The sequence below is a fragment of the Dipteris shenzhenensis genome, chromosome 21 (assembly GCF_047967505.1).
Source record: "Dipteris shenzhenensis isolate YYH24624 ecotype China chromosome 21, Dip_SZ_1.0, whole genome shotgun sequence".
Lineage (NCBI taxonomy): Eukaryota > Viridiplantae > Streptophyta > Polypodiopsida > Gleicheniales > Dipteridaceae > Dipteris > Dipteris shenzhenensis.
The window spans coordinates 33212932-33230225 of record NC_141616.1 but is presented as its reverse complement, the minus strand read 5'-3'; the positions used below and the strand labels follow the sequence as shown (position 1 = coordinate 33230225).

Genomic DNA, 17294 nt, shown 5'->3' with positions numbered 1-17294 from the left:
AGACCTTGACAGCGGGGAGAGTGCCACAAAGGTTGGGAATGTCAGTCGGAACTATTCTGCTTTGAACGAACTTTTCTTTGAGCACCTGTAGCTAATACGAGAGGATCTTGGACCTGCTCCTGAGCACAACAAACGTCCAAATTGTTGACCTTCCCGCACTCCGGCAATTGATGGGAAATCACCTGAATGCGTCGCTGGAAAGAGAGGAAAAGCACCACTAGGTGGCACACATCTCTACGGACGTTTCTACGAGCGAAGCAACGTCCATGCAAACAAGGTGACAGAGCGGGAGATGGAGGATTCTCCATGCAAACTTCACTAAACGCATGCAACCGAGACAACATACGTGTGGGACAACGACGAACGAACGGCCAATCGAGAGGTGACAGATGTCAAAGGAACGTGCGACAATGCAATCCACGGAGGACGAATGCGAAAAAACAACGTGGCGATTCAACATAAAAAATACTGGAAATCAATTTCGCTTCTTAGATCCTAAGTCTTTCAGTAAAGCCTGCCCGTGGCAGGCCAAAAAACATCTACGAACCCTAATCCATAAAACTTCGGGTGACCTTAAACCAACTCCAACTCGAGTCATCTTAAACCAAATCCAACTTCCTCTAACCATACAACTTCTGCTAACCTTGTACCAACTCCACCCTTCTCAAAGCAGGGCCTCAGTAGACCCTCCACCTTGTTACTCATGCCAAGGCTATGGAAGCTCTCATCTCGGCGTACGCCTCGGAGATCGACGAAGATGACGATGAGGAACGCCTTCGTACTCCAAAAGCTCCGCTCCCATCTTCTCCTCCCACCACTGCATTCATTGGGCCTCACGAACGTCCCGCAGTTCCCTCTCCTACAAGTTTCACCTCTCCTCATCCTCCTCCTTCGGCTTCCCCTCCCATTCCTGTAGTTGGTCGATATGTTTCTAAGAGAGAGCGCGCCGTAGCTGCAATCTTCTCCGCAGCATCTGCTCTCCCGACTCCTGTCCACCCTTTACCTGGTTTCTAGTCTGTCCCTTTGTCTCAATTGTTCCGCTTTGCGTACAACATCCTCATATTGGTGGTATCGGTCCATGTGTATTTTGTACTGAGAGCTTGACCTTGCTTGCAGTTGTCGAGCCCGTGATAAATGTAGATGTTCCAGGGCATGTACAGAAGAAGCTGAAACAATTCGCTACTGGAGGCAATCGGAGCCAGCTGCCAAAAGGGCTACATTTACAGCTGAAAGGTCATACGAAGGCAGTAACTGCAGTACGCTGGTCTCCCACGCACGGTATGCAAGGTCGCCTACCATGAGGATCTCTTCTTGAGGACTTCAAAACAGAAAATACGAAAGGGCAAACATGACCCTGGAAACATAGAAAATGTATTCTAGAATTAAGGCAGTAATAGGGAGGGTCAGGATGAAAAGCCTCTCACCCTAGATCTTTATTTCTTGTGGAAGATACAAAGTTACCTTAGATGTGGAGAACCTCTCTAGATATTCACCTAGATGTAGATGCTCTTTAAGGCCCAAATGAGGAGAACCCAGGAACATGAAGACAAGATTTATTGACATCCAGATGATGCCATCTATAGGCGATGATCTGGCAGCAAGACTGCAGTGCTGACGCAGACTGCGGCTACCGTGTGGCAGCCATATAGGTCATGTAATACTGATGTCGCGTCTGCAGGCATCTAATAGAGTCGGTGTATGGTCAGCAAATTATGTGAACAATCCCTGATGTGGCAGTATGCTACAGGTCAGCGCACATGCTGATTGGAACAGCGTATACTGGGTCTCTCCTTGCTAAATATAACGGTAACTGTTCCTGTCCAGTTTGCTGTCCTCTTCACAGTTTGGAAAAGACATCTTTGAAGCCATTGGAATGAAGACCTTGGAATGTACCCACTACCAAAGGTGCTACTGATACAAACTCTGCAATCCCTACTTGACAAAGGCGCACTTATTTGAATCTACGTTATGTTCCTTCTTGCAAAGGTACCTATCCTTAAGATTTTGGAGTTGGTCTCAAATTTTGCAATTCTGAGTTGGTATCACCTTCTTTTTAAGAATAAGGTTCGCTCCTCTTGTCAGCAATGCGATTCTGAGTTTCCCTTGGGGCTCTGATGCCAAGGACTTAACTTCTCTGGCTCTGATACCATGTTAAAAAATAGAGAGCTGCTGCTTGAGCCAACTCCCTATAGCGGAAGACTGGTCCTAGGGTTCACACAATGTGAATCAATTTCAGTTCGTTAATTGTGCACACGAGTGTTACTGAAGTAGGCACATACATCTAGATGAATAGACGACATGTAGACAACCAGAAGAATATTTATCACTGTCCCTATACATAACACCCTGCTCAAAGCGGGCAGCTTTCTGTTGCTGCACCTCAGTGCTTCACCTGCTATCTTGCTGTTGTTGCGTGGCCCAAAATTGGCCTTCAGTGTCCTGCAAAAAAATATCCAAGGTAGGACTGGATACTGCTTCAACAGGTCTGCATATGCTCTTCTCCAAGGTGGAGATCTGCACACAAGGCACTCTCCTACGCGGCCCTTGATGCTCTTTGTCCTTCTGCACATAGGGAAGTACCTGTGAAGATCTACATACATGGTACTCTCCTATGCACCCCTTGATGCTCTTCTTCCTTATGAAGATATGCACCTAGGGAAGTACGTATGTTGGAAAACATACCTGATTTAAGGTGTTACCTCCCCATCGGTGAGCCCCCAAATGAGGAACATGGGGGAGGTAGATCAGCAGCTTTTGGGGAGACACCACGTGGACAGAGAAATGGGCTGCCACGTGGACAGATCTGAGGGAATATGCAGGGCTGCCACATGGGACGCATGCAGGCTGACATGTGGCAGCATAAACAGCAAGGACAGGCTGCTGACAAGTCCAGACAGTGGGCAGAACAGCTCACAGGCTGGAGCAGGTACCAGGACAGAACAAGCGGCGAAGGCTGCTGTCAGAGTCTTTGGAGCTGGAGCAGTATCTGCGCAAGAAACAACAGATGGGATGCTGCAGGTGCAGGTCGGAGCAGAGCAGAAGACAGGCGCAGACAGCAAGGCTGCCATGTGGCAGCAAGGCACAGGATATGGGGCCACCTATGTCTGGAGAACTGGGTCGGGCCAGTCTGCAGACTGGTCGGTTGACTTCTGGGGGCCTCCAGCCCTATAAAAGGGGTCCAGGCCCCACATTATTGCTGATATTGCGATAAATTCTTTCCATCTTAAGTGGTGCATTGCTCTATCAGCTAGATTGTCGGAGCATTCTTTTGCTTGGGTTCATTTGGGAGAGACTAACATGGAATCATATAGTCTGCACAAGCAGTTCTAGCTTGAATGAAGACAATGTGGACTACGTTTTGATTAGCCTTCTCCTTTAATGCTAAGCCTTTGTCATGGCTGAGTTTGCCCCTGCCCTTCACCTCTAGAGTGTTGACAGAAACTCAGTACAAAGACCTTTGTATAAATGGATGCTCAAGTATGTGTATGTGTGCGAATTTGAGTATATGTTCATTTAATGGCCTACACCCACTGATTTGCGCCGATGACGTTGGTGGGGATGTCTAGGAGCTAGTCCCTGAGATTGAAACTGCACATGTGTTGTGCTCTTAGAGAATGAGTGTCGTGCTCTTAGAGAATGAGTTTGGGCATGTTTTAGATAAAAGAGAACGTTGAAGTCTTAATTGTGGAGACAGGGACATCTACATTTCAAAAGAGTATACTGTTATTAGAGGACTACTCAGTTGATAGCTTATTTGGAGCTCATGGTCTAAGATTTCTGGAAAGACATTTGGCCTTGGAGATTTGTGTGGATCAGCCATTGGGATATCATTGTTCAGGTGAAGACTTGATTGCGGATATGAAGACGGGCTGAAACAGACCTTGGGAGTGTGGTGCTTGGAAGCATCCGTGCTGTCTTTGGATTTTGAGGGGTGCAGCTGGATCATATTTGTGCCAAGATTGCTGGAGAACATTGGGGGGTTCGTGAATCTTGAAGCATGCAAAAACTTCAGATTTGGATTTCAAAGAAAAAATCCAAGAATACTTGGTGAAGTCATCAATGAATGTGACAAAATAATAGAATCCCCCAAGAGCTGCAACCCGCATGGGTCTACAAACATCACTATGAACCAAATACTGCTTGCGTGAGGCACCAACTCTCCTATCCTTGGGAAGTGCAGAACGGTGCATCTTACCAAGCAAGCAAGGTCCACAAGCATGCTTTGAAGGCATATGCATTTTTGGAAGATCAATAACCATACCATCCTTATGTAGCTTCACCAAAGCCCCAAAGTTAAGGTGTCCAAACTTCTCATGCCACAAATGTTTATCTGCCATGGTAGAACAATCAACAGCATAGGCATCTGCAAGTCCAGCATCATCCAAGCATCTGTCACAGGCATCAAGCCTATACAACACTCTAGTTAATGTCCCAGTCAACACCATGGTAAAGGCATGCGCAGCATCATAGATCGCACACCGAACACCATCAAAGAGAACTTGATAGCCACAAGTAGCTATGGCTGAAATAGAGATGAGGTTCATGCGAATGCCTGTAATTGTCTAGAGTGACTAGACCACCATAAACAGAAGTAATGGCAACTTGCCCAATGCCTTTCACTGTATATGATGCATTATTGGCACATGTAACTCCACCCCCGTAGAGATGCATGCTCAAGTGAGCTGAATAACTTCCTGTAGGAAGTGATGTGCTTGCTAGCACCACTATCAAAGAACCAAGCATCAGATACATCAAAAACTGTCATGTATGCATTATGAACATCAGCATCATATTGACATGTAACAAGAAAAGCCCAATGCTGCTCATGTGCAAAGTTAGTTGACTCATGTCGATCTGGACTAGGAGAACCAAATACTGCAAGACTAGACTCTTTCTTCTAGGTTTCCTACAATAGTTGCATCTCCTTATCCCCCGAAGAAGAATCATCATGGGAGTGACGAGCATGTGAATGAGGGGGTTTACCAGTTGAAACCTTGCCTTTGCCCTTGTTTTTATTATGGGCAGCGACAAGGATATTGTAGGCCATCTCTTGGTGGTTCTAGTGATGCCCTATAGGCCATGGTATGCGCCTTGTAGGCATAAGTGTAGGCACTTATAGTGGTAGTGCCTTTTAGGCCACATAGGACACTTAGTCCTATGTGACACCTAGGACGCTTAGTCCTTGGTCTATGTACAAGTACTTTGTACTTGTGCATTTTGTACATCATCTAAGTTTTGACGCGACTGCTCTATCGACTCGTTTTGTACCTGCACTCTCTCTCTTTCTTTTCGTTTCGTACCTACAGTGGTATCAGAGCAGGTTTAGCTCTAGCTTTTCAGCTCTCCTCAGCCCCGAGTCCTCCATTGCTCATTGAGAGTTTTCTGCCCTACTGGTTGACCCATTCCCAGCTTGTTTGAGGTGTACCTTCAGTGGCTGCGTCCGTACTGCACGAAGCTGTACCTGCGCGTTGCATCGTTGTACTGAAATCCGTCGTACAACAGTAACAGTACCATCGCCGTACAAGGTATCCATACCTGCAGTTCGCCGTAGGTATGATGCAGTGATAGATCCTTCGTACCTTCAGCGGTATCAGTCGTACTCTGCACCGTACCTTCCGTATGTGTAACGTACATTGCACAGTACCTTCCGTACATGCTCCGTACTCTGCGCCGCCGTACATCTGCGTCGTCGTACCTTTAGTCGTACACGCGATCCGTACTTGCGCTGCCCGTTCGTCGTACTATTTGTACAGATCTCTCGTACCTGCAGTACAAATCCTACGCAGATCTGCGTACCTTCAGTGGTACACTGTACGTCCGTACAGCCGTACAACAGTACTTAAGCTGACAGTACAGCTGTACGTTGTACTTGAGCTGTCTGTACAGCTTAATTGCAGGACATTGAGTCTTTTGCAGGATATTGAGTCAGATTTGCAGGACATTGGGTCACATTTGCGAAATTTCAGCAAAATTTGGGGCTTTCCCACATTTGCCCTCTTTTTGGCCTATTTGCCCTAAATAAATTTGGGGCTTTTGCCAAATTTGCTGTTTTTGCATCAGATTTGCATACATTGGGTCACATTTGCAAAAATTTCAGCAAAATTTGGGGCTTTTCTGAATTTGTCCTCTCTTTGGCCTATTTGCCCTCAATAAATTTGGGGCTTTTGCCAAATTTGCTGTTTTTTGCAGTGAACATTGCCTGTCACAGTCACATTTGGGTCAGATCTGCATTTGCCCTTTGATTTGGGTCAGAAATTTGCAGATATTTGCTGTCATTTTTGGGACAGCCAGCTTTTTGCAGTGATAGCCTTGAGGCTTTTGGGTTTTCAGGTCTTTTACAGGTTATCACAGCTGCTATGTCTGGGAACAATCAAGATTTATTTCGGGTTCTTCGTGAAGATGATAAGTTGGATGGCACCAACTATCCGATGTGGTCTTATCTCATGAAACATATTCTTGTTGCAAAGCATTTGTGGAATATTGTTTCTGGGGCTGATCTGAGGCCAGCCAATGCTACAGTGGTTGTTTCTACTGCTGGTCCTTCTGCAGGTGGTACTCCTCTTGATGCCTCTTCCTCTAGCACTCCTGCTGCTGCTCTTCCAACTCAAGAACAGTTTAGATGGGATGCAAGAGATGCAAATGCACATTCATGCATTGCTTTATCATGAAAGAGAATCATTATTCCACACATCTGTTCTTGCAGGACAGCAAAGGATGCTTGGGATAAATTGGCTTCTCTATATCAGATTCGCAATGAAGCTGGTGTTGCATATTTGAGAAGGCAATTACAGGAAGTGAATATGAATGAAGGTGAGTGAATGGATGCATATTTGACAAAGGTCAAGGACCTCATGGAACAACTTGCCAACATTGATGAGGTGGTGCCAAATTCACAGCTTGTCATTACTACATTGAATGGACTGCTAGATACATATCAAGGGTTTGCTACAACCCTTCGATTAGTGGCCATGGGTAATCCAGACCACTATTCTTTTGATCAGCTAGTTACTTTGCTTTTGCAGGAAGAGCAAAGTAGAGCTAACAGACAAGCCATTATTCCTGATCATGCATTTGCTTCACAGCAGACAGGAAGAGGCAAGGCTTCCAAGCCTATGGGCAAGCCAAAATCTGCGCACAGCAGCTGCAATTCCTCTATGCATAGCAGCTGCAATTCCTCCCATGCATCTAAAAATACATCAGATAAGGGAAAGAAGAAAAGATGCAACTATTGTCGCAAGCCTGGACATGACATTTGAGAATGCAGGAAGCGCATTGCTTCGGAGAAAAAGAAAGTAGGATTGACAGTTAATGCCTCATATGCCATTGAATCCCATGAGCCAGTAGATGCTTCACATGCACATGCTCTTCAGGATGATTGGGCATGGGCTGTCCATTGCTCATTTGATCCCTCCAAAGCTGATGCACTCTTTACTGCTAATGATGCTCAGTCCTGGTACTTTGATAGTGGTGCTTCCAAGCATGTCACATCTTGTAGACAATTGTTTCATTCTCTAGCTGATGCACCTCGAGGGGGGACTGTTACATGTGCCAATAATGCTTCATATGCTGTAAAAGGAGTTGGAGATGTGCAGCTCACATCCATTTCCAACCATCCTGTCACTCTGACAAATGTTCTTTTTGTGCCTGGAATTGAAGTCAACTTGATTTCAATTTCAGCAATTGCTACTTCAGGTTTCCGAGTAATTTTTGATGGCTACAGATGCCTAGTATATGATCTTCGTGATGACAATGCCATAGTTCTCACTGGCACTTTGCAAAAAGGGCTTTATCACCTTGATCATCATTCAGCTGCACTTTCTACTGAAGCATTGGCTATTTCAGATTCACAGCTTGCTGAAACTCATCTTTGGCATGAGAGAATGGGCCATCTCAATTATAGAGCTCTTGCAAAGCTACATTCACAGCAGATGGCAAATGATGTACCTCAGACTCACACAGTTTCTAAACATGTGTGTGAGGGCTGTCTTTTGGGTAAGATGCATCGATTTCCTTTTCAAAAGAATTGTCCAAAACTCTCACAAAGAAATTGCAGCTAGTACAGAGTGATGTCTGTGGCCCAATGAGGACAAATGCAATTGGAGGATACAAGTATTTTATGACTCTCATTGATGATTTCACAAGGTATTGCTGGGTATATCCTTTAAAGGCCAAATCTGAAGTTTTCTTATGCTTTCAGAGATGGCTGAATATGGTTGAGAATGAATCAGGATGCAAGCTTGTCACCCTCAACACAGATAGGGGGGGTGAGTATATGTCAAAGGAGTTTGATGCATTTTTATCCTCACGGGGAATTATTCACTCATGCACTACTCCTTACACTCCTCAGCAGAATCCTGTTTCTGAAAGATAAAACAGGTCCACAATGGAGATGGCCAGATGCATGCTTAAGGCCAAGTCTTTGCCCAATAAATTTTGGCTTGATGCAGTAATGTGTGCCAACTATGTGCTGAATAGATCACCTACACGGGCATTAAAGACTATTACACCTTATGAAGCATGGAAAGGCAGGAAGCCTTCACTTTCACACATGAAAGTTTTTGGGTCTCTTGCATATGTTCATGTACCATCTCAGCTAAGACATAAGCTTGACGACAAGGCAATCAAATGCATATTCATTGGTTACAGCCAGGAGAGCAGAGGGTATCGGCTATATCAACCAAATACTGGGAAGATTATTGTCAGTAGAGATGTGATCTTTGCTGAACATTCAGCTTCTTCTCTTGTGGACTGCAAAGCAAAGCCAGATATTAACATGTTTGATGCCTTTGAATCTTGGTTACCTCTACCATCATCAGAGGAGGATTTTGAGCAGCAACATGAGCCTCCTGCAGGCCCTCCACTAAGCAATAATCAGCCCCAACCTCATGCTGATTTGCAGGTTTCTCTTCTGGCACAAAATGATCCCACTACTCATGATGCAGTCATTGAAGAAAGAGCTGTCAATAGACAGCAAAGGCAAGTTCCCAGATGGCTTCTTGACACATTGAGGGACAGCAAACAAGATCAGCCTTTTGCTGCCCGGACAAGATCAGGGAATAGACAGCATGGTCACTTTCTTGAGTTTGCACTCCTTGCTATAGCTTGCAATGAAGAGCCTTTGTGCCATAAAGATGCTTTTGACAGCAAAGAGTGGATGGATGCAATGAAAGTTGAGTTACAATCTATTGCAAAAAATGACACTTGGGAATTAGTAGATCTCCCACCTGGCAAGCATGCCATTGGAACGCGGTGGGTCTACAAATTAAAAAGGAAATCTGATGGCAGCATAGATCGATACAAAGCTCGTCTTGTTGCAAAAGGGTATGCCCAACAACAAGGCATTGACTTTGAGGAGACATTTGCTCACACATCCAGGATTACTACCATTCGATGTGTCATTGCCATTGCAGCCCATCATCATTGGCAAGTGCACCAACTTGACATCAAGACTGCCTTTCTTCATGGGGATCTGTAGGAAGAAGTCTATGTCACACAGCCTCCTGGCTTTGAGGTTGTTAATTTTGAAAATAAGGTATGCCGGCTTAGAAAAGCCCCTTATGGTTTGAAGCAGGCACCCAGGGCATGTTATGCCAAAATTCATGCACACTTACTATCCCTTGGTTTTCAGAATAGTCCCACAGAACCCACTCTTTATTTCCGTGGGAGTGGATCTGATTTTTTAGTGCTGATTTTATATGTGGATGATATGCTTATCACGGGTCCAGATACTCAGCAAATTGCAGCTTTCAAGGCTGATTTGCACCAATTTTTTGACATGTCAGACATGGGACAGCTCCATTATTATTTGGGCATTCAGTTTGCTCATGTTGAGGGGGGTATCATGTCTCAGTCCAAATACATTGAACAGCTCCTTGATCGTTTTCAGTTTGAGGATTGCAAGCCAATCTCTACTCCAGTGGACCCTGGCTTCAAATTCTCAGCTCATGATGGGAGCCCACCATGTGATATCACTCTTTATCAGCAGGCTGTTGGATGCCTTATTTATTTATGTCATACCAAACCTGACTTGCAGTATGCAGTGTCTCAGCTCAGCAGATTCATGCACATGCCCAGTTCACAGCATTGGCAGGCAGTGAAGAGAGTCTTCAGATATCTCAGAGGCACTTAGGATTTAGCCCTCTTCTACGGTGATTAGGGTTCACTTACCATGCATGCTTACACGGATAGTGACTGGGCAGGATGTTCGGAGACCAGAGTGTCACATACTGGCAATTGTTTTTTGCTTGGCAATTCATGTATTTCTTGGCTTAGCAAGAAGCAACCGACAGTTGTCACGTCTAGTTGTGAGGCTGAGTACAGGGCAGCTTTCACCGCTACAGTAGAGTGTGTTTGGCTTCGACAGTTACTTACAGATCTTGGTATTTGCCAGACATCATCCACTATTGTCTATACTGACAGCCAGAGTGCTTTGGCCATTGCGCGTAACCCAGTGTTTCATGCGCGTACCAAGCATATTGAAGTTCACTATCATTATGTTCGGGAGCGGTTGTTAGCAAGAGACATAGAGTTGTCCTATCTTTCCACAGAGGACAACATTGCAGATATGTTTACAAAGGCACTTCCTCGTCCCAGGTTCGAAGTCTTCCGACAGGCTTTACACTTGGTTCCCTTTGTTACATGATCTGACATTCCTTGTACATTCATAGGTGGCTATATCCTTTTGGATGAACATGTGCCACCATGACCAGAAACTACCAGGTATTCTGAGACGTTTCCAGAGTACTTCAGCCCATCCCATGGAGGGGGGTTTGTAGGCCATCTCTTGGTGGTTCTAGTGATGCCCTATAGGCCATGGTATGTGTCTTGTAGGCATAAGTGTAGGCACTTATAGTGCTAGTGCCTTTTAGGCCACATAGGAAACTTAGTCCTAGGTCTATGTACAAGTACTTTGTACTTGTGCATTTTGTACATCATCTAAGTTTTGACGTGACTGCTCTATCGACTCGTCTTGTACCTCCACTCTCTCTCTTTCTTTTTGTTTCGTACCTACAGATATTACTCTTGTTGAGTCCTACACAAGACACACACCTACATGCTAGAAGCACATGATGCAGGCTTGATCACTAGCCATAGAAGCATTGCGGTTTGCACGGCCTTGTTCCTTCTCAAGTAAGGGGGCAACAAGCTAGTCGAAGGAATAATGGTTGGCATTGCCACGTGCAACCAACCAGGGACCTATCTTTTGTGGATACTGGGTAGAAGGAGACTTTCTTTTGCTTGCTTTTGATTGGTTGCTGGCTAGTTATTGCGTTTGGGTTTCTTTCCTTGCGAAGAAAGGTTGATTTATGCTGTTGGGCAGTAGCCAGAGAGGCTATAGATTGAGGCAACCTGTTTGCGAGTGCTTTGTCGATTGATTGCACGAGAGTTTGGCTGTTGAGGGCTTTGTCTTGCAGTTGTTCAGCCGTGTTTGGCTGGTTGGGCACTTGGTTGTGCAATTGCAGGTGTGGCACAGACAGTGTATGCTTTTGGGGTCTCCGTTGCATGCTTTGGTTGGCTAAGGACAGAGGGTTGTCTAGTAATTGGATGCTATTTCGCCGTTTGGAGTTGAGCAGGGAATTACAGGGTGGGCTGGACGGGGAGTCTGCAAGCGTTGGTTTGCCTGTGGTGCAGCTTCCCAGAGACCTTTGTAATCAGCTGCTTGCCGTCAAATGAATGTTAAATAAATACCACAAGGGGCACCAACATTTGGGGCCAATCAGTGTCCTTGTATCTGAGTAGGAACACTTTAGCTCCCTTGTGATTTGATCTGTGGTGCATGATTTTTCGTCAATTTACTATGTATGCTGTAATTATGTGGATCCTACCACCCTTTACGTTGTTGAAGCTGGTTTCATGATTGAGCTGAAATAGAACCAGGATGCTTGGTACCTTGCAGTATCTTGTCTGTTCCCAGCTTTTGAGGGGGATGGCTGGATGGACCTATTGGTGCTTGGGTAACTTGAAGATTTTGGTGTGCTCATGACTTTGATGGGTGGTGCCACGGGCAGGTGCTAGGATGATACCATTGTTCCTGATTGGAACGAGTTGTTCGTGTCTGACATGGAGCAGGTTTTGGAGGTACTAAAGGTGCGAGTTCATGAGCGTGACAATGACGGCATCGTCAACTTGTTTTCTGAGAACTTCTGTGTGGCTTCTAGCCCTATAAAAAGGCCCCCCTGGGGGGATATCAAAAGTTCAGTTTGGAGCAATCCTTGAGCAATCTAGGGCACCACATGATGCAGACCTACACGTTGTAGAAGAAGAAAGAAAGAAAGGAAGGTCTATTGACACCCAACGGAAGATCGGAACAAAAAAGTAACCATGACATAAAAGCTTCATGTGGGAGTGGGTATAGCGTCTCGATAGGAGTATAAGCTCTGAAGTCCTATTGGAGTTCATTGATTCACCTAGGAGTGTTTAGGGCTTCCAATGCAAAGCTTTTCCTCGTATATCCTTGTTCTTGCTGTTATTGTCCTCTAGGATCCATGCTGTGCCTCTTCTCTCCTAATCCCTGACTGTCCTAACCCATTGGGTGGGTGTATCCTTGCAGTTCAAAGCTTTATTATAGGAAAGAGGGGCCTAAAGAGCTACAGGGGCTAGAGTGGGTGGGGGTTTCTATGTTTTATGCCGTACAAAGTCGTCATATTGCATTCTGTACTCCTGTTGCATCAACGCCGCCATTCCGTACCTGTCAGAACGCCGTACAACCAGTACATTCTGTCCGTACACAATACGGACCGTACTGTGTATCTACAGCTTGCTGTCAGCGCCTGTACAGCCATACAGTTCATACTGTACAGACTATTGCAGGTCTTCACAGAGGGTACTCTAGTAGGGTGGTTGTTTGCAGGGTTTTCTTTGCAGGTGGACCTTGGAAGGAGTTTTTGTCAGGCATTTGTGCAGAGAGACATTGTTTGGCCTACATTTTGGGTGCACATTTGGGGCTTTTGCAATTTTTGCAGAGAATTGCAAAAATTTGAGGCTTTTAGTTGATTTGCACCTTTCAGGTGCAATTTCTTGCAGAAATTTGGGGTTTTTGCATTTTGGATGCAATTTGGAAGTTGAAAGACCATTTGGAAGATTTGCGAGCAGTTTTGGACTCAGTGTGAGTCCAATTGCAGACTTTTGTCACTTTTTGCAGATATTCTTTGCAGATTTTTGGGCATTTGTAGAGCATTGTGGTGCATTTCAAGCCTTTGATAGGCTGTGACAGTAATTGTCACTGTAGGCATATTTTCTTTGGCAGACTTTGGTTGTGCATTTTACATCCCAAGAAGGCATTTTACTTGTCTAGTTTGCTGGGCAAAAATGGCTCAGAACAACCCCAATGAGGTGTTTGTATTCCTCACACAGGAGGATAAGTTGGATGGCACCAACTACTCCTTGTGGAGTTTTATGGTTCGCAACATCTTGGTTGGCAGACATCTCTGGGATTATGTCAATGGAGATGAGGTGAGGCCAGAATTTGTGGCTTCACCTGTCACTCCTGCAGTTGGAGGCAAGGGTAGAGGTCAAAATGTAGCACAAGTAATTGGAGCAGCTGCTACTCCAGTGGCTCCCACATGAGAGTAGAAAAGATGGGATTCTAGGGATGCACAAGCTCTTTCTGTGATTTCTCTTTCTATCAAGAGGTTCATTATTCCTCACATTCGGTCATGCAAGACCTCAAAGGCAGCTTGGGAGATTTTACAGAGTATTTTTGCAGCAAGAAATGATGTCAGAGTTTCCTTCCTGAAGAGAGAGCTATCCCATACGCATATGGATGAGGGATATTCCATGAATGCTCACCTCACAAAACTTCAAGATTTGAGGGAACAGTTGCTGAATATAGAAGAAGTTATTCCGGATTTAGAGATGATTACCACCACTCTGAATTCCCTTACTGAGTCCTATCTTGGTTTCCACACCTTGCTGAATTTGTCATTGAGGGGGGGCAGCAATCCTCTCTCTTTTCACGAGTTGGTAGGTCTTTTGTTGCAGAAAGAGCAGACGAGAAGAAATATGGCAACATGGGTTGGCGAGCAAGCCATGCTTTCCAAGTTAAAGGCCAAAGGAAAAGGGCAGCAAAAGCAACATGCCAATCGGCTTGCACATCAGCATAAAGCTGATTCAAGACAGACCTCTTATAAGGGTAAAGGTGATGCAGATTTGTCACTACTGTAAGAAGCCAGGTCATTACATTGGTGAATGCAAGAAGCACATACCTAAAGAAAAGAAAAGGGATTCAGGTATGGCTGTCTCAGATGCATCGGCTCCTTATGCACATGATGGAGGAGATGTTACAGCCAACTTTCTGGAAGAGCACCATGCCTTTTTGTCTTGCATTTCAGATTTTTCAGTGGATAGTTTAGATACTATAGTCACTATTGAGGATGACCCATATGCTTTCTTGACTTGCAGTTATGACCCTTCAAAGGATGCATGCCCTCTCAGTGTCAATGAGAAACACTGAATAGGTGGTATTTTGATAGTGGTACTTCTAAGCACATCACTTCTAAGAAGAGCCTTTTTGCTTCTCTGCATCCACCACCTACTAAAAAGAAGGTGACATGTGCAAATAATTCTTCTTATTCAGTGTGTGGAGTGGGGAACTGTGAACATCATCTTCACATCCATGGATGGTACAAATTTCAGAATTACAGATGTTCTTTATGTGCCAGGTATAAAGAAGAATTTGCTGTTAGTGTCCTCCTTGAATAGAGGAGGATTTCAGGTCATATTTGATGATGCTAAGTGTGCAGTTAGAGACAAAGAGAATGACTATGCTTTGTTGTTGTCTGACACTTTGTATTGGGGTCTTTTTCAGCTTGCCATTTATGAGAAAAGATCCGATCTTGCACTTCAGTGAGTACTCCCACTGTTGCGATGCAGAATGCGGAGTTATGGCATGCCAGATTTGGGCACATGAGCTATGGTAGCTTAATGACACTTTAGAAGCATGCTATGGTTGATGCATTGTCTCCTTTGGAGTCGCCTCCTCCTCATGCATGTGAGGGTTGCATCCTTGGCAAGATGCATCGATTTCCTTTTAAGAAGGATGGTGCGGTAAGAGCTACTCGAAAATTACAGCTCATATATAGTGATGTCTACGGTCCCATGAGGACACCTGCTTTTGGTGGTTATCACTATTATGTTACATTCATAGATGACTTCACTAATTACACTTGCGTCTATGGTCGTAAGGTAAAATCAGAAGTGCTATGCATTTTAAATACTTTGTGGCTATGGTTGAGAATGAGACAAGACTCAAGGTGCAGACACTTCGCACAGATAGAGGGAGAGAGTATATGTCTCATGAGTTTGAGGCATTTTTGAAGGAGAAAGGCATCACGCATCAGCTTACAGTGAGACTTACATCTCAGCAAAATGGCAAAGCTGAGCGCAAGAATCACTCTTATGGAGATTGACACGGAAATCCTTCACTTAACGGAAGTGAATGGAGTAAGCTCGCAATCATTCAATCTCTCGATCAATCTCTCTCACTCTCACAAGAAGGATGGTGCCTCAGTGGAAGTCAGAACCATGCTCTGATACCATGACAAAATATGAAGAGGGGAGAGGAGAAGAGTGGAGATGAGGAGGGAGGACATAGCTAGAGAGCACACCACAAATGACTAACTGTACACTAGATTCAGTTGAAAATGTAGAATATATACAAATCTATTTAGGTTTAGGGTTAGGGCATCTAACTCTTTCCTTTATAGCACTCTATTCCCTAGACCACATCTTCACCCTTTGAGCTATCATTGAGAAGGCGAGGTTGGGGTTTCAAAAAGTCTATGCTTGCTTTGTAGACTTCCGGGAGGCCTTCAACATTGTCCCATGATCTCGTATGATTAGGGGTCTTCAAGAGATGCAGATTTGAGAGTTCATTATCTGGGGGCTTCTATCAGAGGGGACGCCGTCTATTCCTATTACAGATCTAGATGTTTACCATGCATATGCGAGTTCACTCTATGATGTCTTGATCAGGCGCATCACCGGATATGTCCTTATGCCCAAGCTCACTACTTGTCATTTGTTCACTGCACAGAATGTATAGACTACACTTCGTTGGCTCTATATCCGTAGAGATCAAGATCATGAGGGGCTACGGATTGAGCATTTCGCGCATGGGTAGGAGGTCCTGGCTCCTATTTTAGCACAGATGTTCAACCACGTTGTATGCCATAGCTTCCGATTTGCTTGGAGTACTACCACTATTGTGCCGATGCACAAAGCAGGGTATCCTATGGACACTGGAATCTACCACTCTTATGATTGGTTATACTTTGGCCAAGATCTACGGGTCGGTATAGAGAGGGAGATTAGCAGCTACATAGAGGCACATGGGCAACGGGTAAAATCCCTATGGAATCCCTCACGCTCTTTGAAATATATCTCGCTCTTACGAGAGACAGCAATAATTGTGAACGAAACTTCCTTCGTAATAACCAGCAAGTACACTTTCTTTTCTGCTCTCCCTCTCTCTCTCTCTCTCTCTACAGAGACACTAAGGCCCAGGACAACATGTCGGGTTGGACCCCCCCGAAGGTATTTTATTACTTGAAGAGAATCTGTTACAAAAGTTCAGTGTAGAGCTGTCTGGTCCTCTCCCCTTTCCAAACGTGAAAAATCCCCTTTTTTACAAGAGCTTCAAGCTCACACAATCTGCTCTGGCTGAAGGATCTCCTCCAGCTCATCCACTTCTGGTGGATCTTCTGATACTGGTTCTGTAGGCTCTGGTCCCTGGAATTTCTTTAGAAGACTCACATGGAATGCATTGTGAATCCTCCAATGCTCTGGCAATGACAACCTGTATGCAACCTCATTTATTCTTTCCGTAACCCTAAAAGGGCCATAGTATCTGGGAGATAACTTTGCATACACTTTCTGTTTGCCTTTAAACTTGCGGAGCCTAGCTTTTTCAAACTTCAAAAGTACCCAATCCCCCTCCTTGAGATCTAATTGTCTTCTATGCTTATCTGCAGCTCTTTTATGTTTCTCTTGAGACCTTTCGATTGCTGTCCGGACTTGGCTGTAAGCTGTCTGGAGGTCTCTCACAAACTGATCAGCTGCAAATATTTCATCTTTGGTCCTCAATATAGGTGGCAAAATCACTTTCCCATATATGACCTCAAAAGGGGCTTTCCCTGTAGAGCTATGTACTGTATTATTGTAAGCAAACTCTACCAACGGTAGGTACTTTTCCCAGTCTGAACTTTGGTCACCCACGTAGCATTTCAGCATATCCAAAACTGTAGAATTTGCTACTTCACTTTGACCATCCGTCTGGGGATGGAAAGAAGAAGAAA

General features: G+C 44.8%; 1 protein-coding gene across 2 annotated transcripts in view; it reads left to right on the top strand.

Annotated features, from left to right (window-relative positions):
* The first annotated feature begins 588 nt into the window (after positions 1 to 588).
* The window catches only part of LOC147888762 (Transducin/WD40 repeat-like superfamily protein), a 32941-nt gene continuing 16235 nt past the window's right edge, over positions 589 to 17294 (top strand). The window contains exons 1-2 of one of the 2 annotated variants that reach the window (XM_087392747.1): positions 589 to 1006; positions 1117 to 1278. In XM_087392747.1, coding sequence (XP_087248873.1) covers positions 715 to 1006; positions 1117 to 1278 — 454 coding nt within the window. In that variant the 5' untranslated portion in view covers positions 589 to 714. Of the gene's footprint in view, positions 1007 to 1116; positions 1288 to 17294 lie in introns of both variants that reach the window. The other variant, XM_087392746.1, reaches the window with a different exon arrangement.